General features: G+C 32.4%; 1 protein-coding gene across 2 annotated transcripts in view; it reads right to left on the bottom strand.

Moving 5' to 3' along the window:
- Positions 1-9,136, bottom strand: part of LOC111708279 (lachesin) — a 22,634-nt gene extending 13,498 nt beyond the window's left edge. For both annotated transcript variants that reach the window (XM_023481598.1, XM_023481600.1), the window contains exons 1-2: positions 9,033-9,136; positions 7,328-7,470 (exon numbers count right to left, since the gene is read on the bottom strand). In XM_023481598.1, the coding sequence (XP_023337366.1) occupies positions 7,328-7,470; positions 9,033-9,099 (210 nt within the window). In that variant the 5' untranslated portion in view covers positions 9,100-9,136. The remainder of the gene's footprint in view (positions 1-7,327; positions 7,471-9,032) is intronic.
- Between the last annotated feature and the right edge of the window lie 2,676 nt (positions 9,137-11,812).

Below are 11,812 nucleotides of genomic sequence, written 5' to 3'. Positions count from 1 at the left end.
CTTAATTTTTGTTGATGGGGGGGGTGGGGGGTGGAAAACAGCTTGTCTCGACAGCTTGCAGATGTAGACATATGGCGCCAAAGTAATAAATCTTGAGGGAGATAATGGCCCCCTGCCGTGAAGTAAACCGACACCCATCCGTTTTGAGGAGAGACGGATTCAGGGTCTTTTCGGTCTAAAAACGACTCTTTTATTAGTACTAAAACAGAGTCGGACCGGCGCCAGTTTTTGGGGTCGTGCGGGTCGTTTTCAGACTCTAAAACAGGGTCGTTTGTTCTATGCGGGTACAAAATACACCACAAACCTTAATCCAAAATATTAGTAATATAATCCTTTCTTTTATCAATTGCTTCTAAACTTAGAAGAAGATTCCTAATATGAATCCCGAGCATGACATGATATAGTTCACCCTGCATTTTTATATTTACTGCACCATTCTTCAGTCTATAAAAATTGGCCCCAGCTCAGTAATATAAAAGAATAAATGCAGCTATTGATATATTGCACCATGTATTTGGCAAGATACACAAATAAACGGAATCTTAAAGAAGTCTATCAATATCAGATTTATTTTTACTATTCTNCGTCTAAAATAATATTCAAAGTAAGCTAAACACTGTATTAAAGAGTTGTAGGAGTAAAGGCCAGACTCAGCAACTTTTTTCCCGAGCCAAATTCTCTTAATTTTCTCGTCCAAGCCTCCACAAAATGCTTTTCCTTGCAATAATATCTTTTAAAATGTCGAATTTTTGAATATAAATCCCGTTAAAAAATGTATTACAAAAGGGCCCCTAGTTCAAATATTTAAATTTCGTAAATCGAAAGAGCAGTATTAATTTTAAGTTTTATGAAGTAAAGAATCTTTTTCCCGAACATTTAGATAATCTTCAATACAGATATTACACAGTATAGTGACGGTAAAATAGAGGTCCCGTTTAAAAGTCAAGTGAAACTTGACTTTAAAACTTATTTCACCATTTAAAAGTACATTTTTCGAATTAGCTTTTTTATACATCTATTAGGCTATGAAATTTAAATATTAAGCATTTTTATCGACTTTTGAATGAAAATTAAGAATATTCTGATAGAAAGAGGATGGCCGGATGAAGGTTGCTTTGCTAGGTTTTGGAAATGAAGATAATGCGGCTCGGACAAATATTGGTTGTGACTTGCCTTCCCTCTCTCTTTTTCCTGACAATGAAAATATTAACAATTAACTCAAAGAAATATTTTATTTTGAATTTATTTTCTCATTTCACTGCATTGCACATTTAAATTGGTTCTAATCCCCCGGCTGTAAACTCTAATAATTTTATAAAAGAAATGGGAAAATAAGAAAAGTACAATTTCTGTGATAATTTATGGTTTTTAGGAGTTCAGCAATTAGTCCCCTGGGACATCCCGCCTCAAACACCGGTAGAAGTTCCAGAAAAGAGGAACAGTATCATTAATGTATAAATGCAAAAAAATGATATCACTTGCAATAAGAGTCTTTATATCAAAGTTGTAATCAAGGTTACTGTACGGAAAATGTCGTCTCCGTCTCCTAAAATGACGTCACTGATTATAGAGGCGAGTGTAAGGAATAGTGACGTCATTAAATTACGGATTTCACTGTTCACCACATAGGAGACGACATTTCCTGTGCAAATGAAGCGCATCGAGAAGCACCCTTCATAAACAACATTGTTTAAATGGAAGGAAAATCCAAGCCACACTGCTGTGGTGGTTAGAAAAAGAAATTATTTTTCTGTAATTTTGTATAATAATTAATTTTATAGAACTCATTAATGGAATTAATGTATCGTTTTAAAAGAAAAGTATTATTAATCATGATTCATATAGTTGAAAATATTGTAAGTACTTTCCCAAAGAATTTTTCCCAAGTTTCAACTTCCCAAGGGTATTTTCCCAAGTGGCAACTTCCAAATATGCAATTTCCCAAGCGGCAGGTCTGTCCTAGCCGCAGAGCTTGGTCCACCTAGCCTGTTCTATCCAAGGTGCTCAGATCCTTAGACCATCCTAGCCGCAGCACTTGGTCCCAATTGCAGCCTGCGGCACCTCAGAGGGCTTAACCTAACCTTTGGGAAGTTGCCACTTGGGAAATTGTCACTTGGGAAGTCGCCCTTGGAATAATGCCTTCGGGAAAATACCTAACACCGTTGAAAATATATGATATATATAATATATACAGGGCTCGAACTTCAAATTGACGCTAACTGTCTTTAGGTCGAGCTGAAATTAAATATTGCTTTAATTCCGATTTTTTTAAAATCTTCCAAAACCATACATACTAGTCGGATTGAATCATCAGTGTATTTAATTTTGCAACATGGTGCAAGTTTACTTAAATCTACCGGAGATTGTGTTTACGGAGGCTGAGCGGAGGTGCGCCGGAGGCTGCTGAACTCCACAAAACTCCTGAACAAGATCAAGCACCCCAAGGAGAACACAAAGATCTAGTTATTCTCAGACGAAAAAAAAATCTGCCAGGACCAAATATACAACAAGCAGAGCTACAGGTGGATCGCTGCACCTGCCCTAAGGATGTCCCAAGAGAGATGAAAACCAAGTTTCCTAGAACGGTTATGGGGTGCGGGTTAATTGGGTCAACACAAAATCTTCCTCGAGGTCATGGAGCTGACAGTGTTGCCCTGGATCACCGCGCATAGCTGGAGATCGTTAATGGGTCTTGCAGCAGGACTCTGACATTTGTCAAATGGGTCCATTTCCTGGCTCCGGAGAACTGCTACGACCTTGTCAGAAAGGATGGCCTCCCAGTAGCTCCGATCTTAATCTGATGGATTATTTTATTAGGGGCTACCTCGAATCACATACCAATAGATGTCCCCACACCACTAAGGCTAGTCTAATTGCATCCAAAAAAGAGCACTTTGCGTCCCTCACCAGGGACCTGGTTATTAAGGCCTACTCCCGGTTTAGAGGCCGTGATAGAGGCTGAAGGCGATTACATCGAGTGAGCCTCAAGATGGACAACCAAGAAAACTTTTGCTTTTTATTTGAAATAAAAATATTAAAATTTAGAGGTTTTATTTTGTTTTTACTTTTTTTGAGAGATGAAGTTCGAGCCCTGTATAATATCCCAATAATTACAAATAATCCTGAAGGAGAAGATTGATCAATATTTTTAGTCCAATTAACCATCAGAAAATTTCAGTTTCTTCTAAAGGAATTGAGTTTTTGCCAAAAATTCAAATTTTTAAATCTCTATATCTTTGCAATCTGATGGTGTAAACTTTTGATATTTCATACTTAGGCTATATTGATCAAACAGTATTCATGATTTGAAATATTTAAGGTCTGCGACATCGGGTTACAAAGATATAAGAATTACAAAATTAGAGTTAGTGGCAAAAACTCAAGGATTTTTATAAACATTTTCTAAGCAATTTAATACAAGGTGGTGGAAAACATAAATCTATTTAATTTAAATCAATCAGTAAAACAAAATAAAAGGAGAAAACTTGAAGATTTTTGGAGAAAGAATTCAGAAATGTTTCAAAACTATTATATATTCTATCTGATTTTAAAATGTAAGGAAAACATTTCAATGCACAAAATTTACAACAATAAAAATTAGAATTAGCACATGGCCATTACTTCAACCTTCCCCCTTTCAGGAAACCCCTAAAAAATCCTTTTAAAATCAAAGCTAGGTATAATTATATGTTTAATAATTAGAACCTCCCCCCCCCATTATCCATTTATTTCGATATAGATGTCCCATCCCCTTGTACTATTATCCTTTTATCGATAATTGCATTATATTAAAAAAATCAGATAAAATATTCAACTTCGAGTCTACCCGTTTATCAAGCAATAAAAGTGTTATTTAACCCTATAAAAGGGAATGTTTACTAATTTCGATCCTTTTGAGAATAGAAATGTTAAAGATTGTGTCATTTTTATAATTCAATATAGCTGGACAACTTTTATATTATTTATAAATTAACGATTTTTTATCTTTTATAATCTTATAATATTAGCTTTCAACAATTATCTCTATAGTGTACCCTTAAATCAAGTTATATATGAGTTAGATATTAATGTTTATAATTTTTAAAAACTGATTATTTTCAGTTTTGATTTCTATAAAATAGTGCATTTCTGCTGCAAGAAAACAGATAGGAATTATCAGAATTAAACTGTTGTAAACTAATGAAAAAAAGACGACAATAACTTCAAAATTAATTATGAGAGTTTGCAAGGGAAACCTTGTGAATTTGTGCATTGTTATTTCTGCAGAAATCAATTGAAATCACGTTTACTGTCCCTTTAAAGGGAGTGTTCGCGAAAAATGAAAGGGGGTATAGGCTTAATGCGATAAAAAAGCGCTTTTTATTGCTACTCATCTTACTTCTATCTGTTGCGTCTATAAGGAGAAAATTGTTAAAAACGACTAATACCGAAGAAAGTAGTGTCCATACAAATTCAGAAAGATGCAACATACGACTTAGACCGTAATAAATCTATTTAATTTCAAACAAATCATTCAGATATTACAACCTATAGTCATCGATTATCTTTCGCCACATTTGTATCTGGTTGATTTTTCATAATACGTTTTGATTTGATTTTTAAAAATAATATTTAGCTTGCAACTTGTTTTCGAATATTCCTAGAAAATATGAAAATGTCGTCTTCATTGCCAAAAATCCCCGAAACAGGAATAAATGTTTTTATAAGTAACTCTCAGATCATAACTATTAAAACATATTATGAAAAATCAACTATATACAAATGTGGCGAAAGATAATCGATGACTATAGGTTGTAATATATGAATGATTTGTTTGAAATTAAATTGATTTTTTACGGTCTAAGTTAAATGTTGCAATTTTCTGAATTTGTATGGGCGCTAAGTTATTCGGTATGAGACGTCTTTAACAATTTTCTCCTTATAGACGCAACAGATAGAAGTAAGATTAGTAGCGATCAAAAGCGCTTTTTTATCGCATTAAGCCTATACCCCCTTTCATTTTTCGCGAACACTCCCTTTAAAGCAACTTTTATTAATTTTTCCAACAGAAAACAACATTTTTAGCTTTCTTATAAGATATAAAGTTGTTTTGATAATGTTGTACAGTTATGATAACATGAAACCTTGTCTTTAAATGAATAATTAATGCAAAATGTACTCTTAAACAATACAGTTTTTTTTAAATCGATAAAGTTAAAATATCACAGTATTTTTTTAGATTTTTATAATTTTCCTTTTTATCAAACTAAAAATATTCAGTAAATGTAGAGCGTAAGGAAAGGTATCTAACTATGAGATACATAAACCAATGCTGCGTTTATCTTTTTTAAAAAAAAAGTATAAAACATATTGCAAAAAAGTTTTTGTAAAGTAATGGCTTTCTTCATGTTTTCAAATTGGTGAACAGTCCCTTTTATATTTATGCAAACTAAGTTTATAGTTTGTCCTGCCAGGAGAAGAACAATAATGGGAGAAAATTTCCAATATTTGCGCTGTAAATTCACAAAACTTGAAATCGGGGAAAATATTGGAGAAAAAATACAAAACAAATGTTCTTAAATTTTAGCTGATGTATATTGGCAAGAGCTTGAAATAAGAAACATTAAACAAAACTACGTTATGTTTTAATTTCGAATATTGTACGTGCTTTTTCATATTAATTAAACCTGTGCGTAGTTCGTTCATATTCTAGCAAAAAAATATTTATATTTTTGTGCACCTGTGCAAATCTTATTCTACAAGGAGACAAAGACTAGTATTATAATTATGTCAATCAAACCAACACCACCCCCGCTATATCTTCGCCATTTTATCTGTAATAAGTGATGTAAGAACAATATATCAATATGAATTGTATGAATTCAGAGGGTGGATGGGACCAATTATATATAATTTATCTGAAAAAACAATTATTCCATAATTAGGCCTCACCTAGCCAGGCCTAGAATCTTCCACCCTTCTGTGTATAATGATTCCTCTCCCTCCCTAATTTCCATAATTAGGCCTTCTGCAAGCATAAGCCTCCCCTCCCTTTGTCTCTATACTCTCATTGATGTTCCCTCCCCCTTACCAAGCCAGGCCGCCTAGCATCTCCTACCCTTCTATGTATAAAGGATAATCTCAATCCATAATTACCCTAATAATGCCTAAGCCAACGTAGGCCTCCCACCCCATATATCTGTACCCTTAATGTATTTCCCCCCGTCCGTTTTTGCCCCTGCCAATACACTCTCCCCTCCCTTTTGGTTGGTTGCAAATAACCTTTCCCCCATTATCATTTCGAGAAGTAAGTGTGATTCCTTTCCCAGGGGACCTCTAGAACAATATTGCTGCACTGGGTATTATTTTGCGTAACCCTTATTTAGACTTTTCTGATCTCCCTCTTTACTTAAATCCCCATTTCCTCTTTGTATATAAGTTGTTTAGTTTATGATTATTTTTGTTTAAGTATATATATATATTTTTTTAAGAGGTATATATTTGAAACCGTATACTAGCAATTGATTTGATTTGTGATTTATACTTTTGTTTAGTTTTCCTTCCACCTGTGTTCTTAAAATAAATAATAAGCTATCTTATATTAAAAAAAGTTAAAGATACTAGACGAGGCCCAGCACAGAATTTCAAATAAGAGTTGAGAATTAGAATTAGAACAATAACACTGCAATTATTAACGTATACATATATTTTTGATGAGTTTGATGAAATCAAGATTATTGACAGCTGGAATCAAGAGTATAGACAGCTATAATCAAGAGTATAGATAGCTAAAATCAAGAGTATAGACAGCTGAATCAAGAGAATAGACAGCTAAAATCAAGAGTATAGACAGCTGAAACAAGAGTATAGACAGCTGAAATCAAGAGTGCAGACAGCTGAAACAAGAGTATATACAGCTAAAACAAGAGTATAGACAGCTGAAATCAAGAGTAAAGACAGCTGAAATCAAGAGTGCAGACAGCTGAAACAAGAGTATAGACAGCTAAAACAAGAGTATAGACAGCTGAAATCAAGAGTATAGACAGCTGAAATCAAGAGTGTAGACAGCTGAAACAAGATTATAGACAGCTGAAATCAAGAGTATAGACAGTTAAAATCAAGAGTGTAGACAGCTGAATCAAGAGTATAGACAGCTGAAATCAAGAGTGTAGACACCTGAATCAAAAGTATAGACAGCTGAAATCAAGAGTATAGACAGTTGAAATCAAGAGTGTAGACAGCTGAATCCAAAGTATAGACAGCTGAAATCAAGAGTGTAGACACCTGAAATCCAGAGTACAGACAGCTGAAATCCAGAGTATATAAATTTTATAAACATTAAACCTACCGTCCTATCTCCTATATGTTTGACAATACAGTGTAGATGTGTGGTTTGACCGATAACTGCTGTGATATTTGTAGATTCAGCTCCCAGCTCAGGCTTGATACTGCTAAAACTAGCTGTGTTTCTTATATGCTGATATACTCCTAGAATTATTCAAAAATATTATCAGTAATCATTTCAGTTAAAGTTATCATCAAAATTTAATTAAAAGTCTGTTTTTTACTATTTTAAATTCGCCTGTTCGTTTTTTTAAATGCAATTACATTATCATAGAACAAACAACTTTTTACAATGTTTTAAACATTTCCTAACTAGACATTACGCATGCAAAGAAGATTTTTTATCCCCCGTATTTTTTTAACTTTAAATAATTAGATAGATTTTTTTTTATTGATTACCTGTTGCCTAATCTTCGAGTAAATTTAAAACGAAAAAAAAGTTTTAGGAACTTCAACTTATTTTTCAAGTTAACTCAAATCAAATATAATTTATGCAGCTCATTAATGTCAATTACAGAATTCTTAAAACTGCAGATATAGACATAGGAAGCGGCTGTAATTTAATAATTTAATCCCCCCCACCTCCCCTGCTGGGCGAATGTTAATATCATAACTTGGACCGAATGGCGAATGAAACAAGCGAAGCTGCGGCGGAGTTTTTAATTAACCGAACCCAACATTTCTAAAACTAATGCTTGCTTTCACACTACACAGGATTTAAAAGAAATTCAAGAAAATGATGGAAATAAAAAGAATAAATCTAAATTGAAAGATCGTAGAGTTAATTTCCAATGAACTCCATTTAGATATCAGCATGATCAGTTCACTATGGTACCCTTAAACCTTTATCTAGAGATTACCATTTTCAGTTTACAATGTTACCCTTAAACCTCCATTTAGAGTTTACCATGTTTTGTTCACAATGGTACTTTTAAACCTCCATTTATATATTAGCATGTTCAGTTCACAATGGTACCCTTAAACATCTATCTGCGTAAAAGTTAGTAAGATAAAATCTGTAAACCCGTTGAGTTCAGTGTTTTGTATAAATGTTCTCTTTAAAATTAAAAATAATCAATTTTTAGCTACAACAAATAATATTTCATTCATCCTGATTGGGCAAAGATTAAAGTGTTTAGCTGATAACTACAGGGTTATTTAAAATTGCGTCATACACTCTACACTCTACACTCTACACTCTACACTCTACACTCTACACTCTACACTCTACACTCTACACTCTACACTCTACACTCTACACTCTATGATATATTTCTTTTCATAGTTTGTTACATAAATGGTCTTTTTCTTCTAAATATTCGATAAATTCCACTAGAATCGATTTATTTAATTGTAGAAAATTATATAGCTCTGAAATATGATATATATTATATATATATATGATATATATAAATATATGTAAATTAAACTGACATTTATACCCTAATAGATTAGTCTTACATGTAATATTAAAAATTATGTAATTTATTTTTGGACAAATTTTCGTCAAATTAAACTGTATTTTACGTTATATTGAAATCATGTTTTAATCATAACTCATCTAATCTAAAAACACAAGACCACAAATATTTTTTATCTTTAGTATCTAACAAAATAAATTTGCTGTTCTCATAATTATGAGTAAAATCAAAACAAGATGAGCTACGATGTCTCGAAGTCGTATATCACTAAAAGTCTTCTTCTGTNTAATCCTGGGTTAATTCCAGCCAGAATATTAGCAGTTACAAAACTTTGAATGAGAAAACAGCGCGGCATTTTCTAACTCTCTAGTTCTTGAACAAGTTCTTCTTCTGAAAAATAATATGTTAAAAACAATGATTTAAATATTTAGAAATACTGAGGATTAAACTTTATAAACATTAAACACTATTTTATCATTTCTTCATAAATAAGTTTGCAAAATTCAAGGATTTAATGCAAGGAAAGTTATTTCAAAGAAGTACGCATCTTTTGTACAGCCGTGTACTGTCACTGGACGGTAATGTAAACACAAGACGGATGTCGAAGCCTGACATTAGATCCATCTTTCACATAAATAATCAATGAAATATTTTGGTCATAGGAAACTATTATGTAAATTAACAAAATTATCAAAATTCAATGCTTTTAACGAACACTGAGGCATCTATTCTTGTTTACAAATTCCGCCCAGAGAGAACTGATTTCAATATGTACGCAGAGTATACGCAACTGCAATTAACTTTCCTTGCATTACATTCTTGGCAAAATTATTCTTTCTTATTAATCAGTCGACAGGTGGAAGAAATTCTCAAGATTTAATCTTCTTAAATCAAAACTTAAAGTTATGAATCTGTCTGAATCAAAAGTTCTATATTGATCCAGTTTTTATAGAATGTGTCCTTTAGCTTTTAATTCTTTACCGTCGTCAGCCAAAATGTCTAGTGAAGTATGGTAAACACAACATCTGAAATAGATATTCACTGCGAGCACTTTTAATTTGAAGCGATTAAGTCCTTAAATCCGTAAACAATAGGTTACTTATAGTTTTACTATCTCTCATTGGTCGAGATCAGATTATTTGTGACTCCCCGGTTTAAATTTAGCGCCGGCTTAAATCTTGAAACATTTGATACAATTTTCAGTGGAACCAACCATATTTAAGCCGCGGTTTAAATTTAAACCGCCGCTCAGATTCTTTAAATTCGGCCACTGATAGGTTAGAATATTTGGACAATTGATTAATTAAAGATAAAGATTATTTTTTCCGAAGAAAAAATAATTAAATCGTTTCAATCTTTGATAGTAAGTTTATCGTCTCTAAGTTCTGAGCATAAATGTTAAAAAGAACAGATCGAAAAATATCCAGTGTGACAGTGTTTGATTTATAGAGTCTATTTTAAATATTTGAGATCCGAGTTCTTTTCTTTATTCTATAATCTGATCTATACTCAGCTCTCCAGCTATTGTAAGATATTCAGAGAATCAGTTAGATTAGGATTCATCTTTTATTCAATTCTTCTTAACTTAGATAATAATATACAATGGACTTCTTAGAATTAAATTAAAGCTATTGTATAAAACCGTTTTGCAAAATAATCCAGAACTTTTTTAATAAATCTTTTGTTCTTTTTAAATTCAATACTATTGTTAAGAAATCTTTGTTAAAGCTACTAAATCTGTTCCAGCTGTCACGGTTGCTAAACCACAGTTGTTACAGCTGATAAACCTTTGACAGTCTAAGTTTTCAGGGTCCTGTGTTTATTGAGCATTAAAAATATATTAAACACCTTTACTCCAAACTATTGCTAAAGGCAAATTGCAAAACTTGTTTTGGCATTAATCTTGAAACTTATAAATAGTAAAGTTGTGATATTTGAAAAAAAATTATTATTCCGCAGTGCTGGGCTGAAATTAACAATAACATAAAAATACCCCCCCCCCCTTCTCCCTACATACATACAATATACTTTATTTTGCAGATATTTGCATTTATTTGTAATTTCTGCCCTTTCTTATTGATTTAAAACTCAAATTTTCGCGATTCTTGCACATTTTTTTATAAATATCTTTTTTCAACAAAGCTTACTGGTTTTGAAGAAATCTTTAGATCTGTAAATCTTGCAATCAGGCTTAATTTTAGCCATGTCAAACTAGGAATTTTTCAAGATCAAATAATCTAAGTTTGAAATATTAAATATGTTCACCATTAGGTTGCAAAAGATATAGGGACTAAAAAATTTGAGTTTGTGGCAAAGACTCAATTCCTTTCTAGTTTTATGAATCTCTCGTCTTAATCAAACTTTAAGTTTTAAAAGCTTCCATAGTTTAAAACACATTACTTGGTTAATAATCACGTTAAACTAAAGTACATTGCACAAGAACTTGAAATTGTTGAGCTTGTAAAGCTTTCCTGAAGAACAAAAATAATTTCTAATATGTACGCAGATAAATTCTCATACTTGTGCGCAAAACCAAAACTAGAGGATCTACGAGTTCACAAAGACGTAGCAGAGATTTGATCTTCTCCTGCACACTCCTGTATGCCGAGTCCATTAGCTCCTGATCCAATCAGGGTTCAGTCATGTGTCTGTTGTCTATTCTGAACCAATAGAAATAGCATGGTGCAGACAGTTTGCAGTGTTGTCTATTATACATATATTATAGCTTTATAATATCATTCATGGTTTAAAAATATAGTTCTTGGTTTTATAAAATCTTTCATATTTTAAAAATATTTTTCATGGTTTTATAATATATTCCACAGTTTTATAATATCTCCCACAGTTCTTTAATATAATAAATATAATAGCTAAAGTGTTCTGCATTGCCCGTGGAATGTTATTTCCTCAAAAAATGTCAGCCTATTTGGTCCAGCCGTTTGGCCAGCTATAGCTAACATATATGGATATCACTCACAACTCATGTACTTTTGAATCTGAGCTGAACCGACCATTACGGTTTTAGTTTGTACTGCCCCGCCCGGTACACCAACTACAGTATTATATAT

This window comes from Eurytemora carolleeae, unplaced genomic scaffold (assembly GCF_000591075.1).
Source record: "Eurytemora carolleeae unplaced genomic scaffold, Eaff_2.0 scaffold872, whole genome shotgun sequence".
In the NCBI taxonomy this organism is placed as follows: domain Eukaryota; kingdom Metazoa; phylum Arthropoda; class Copepoda; order Calanoida; family Temoridae; genus Eurytemora; species Eurytemora carolleeae.
This window is presented reverse-complemented; position numbering and strand designations above follow the sequence as displayed.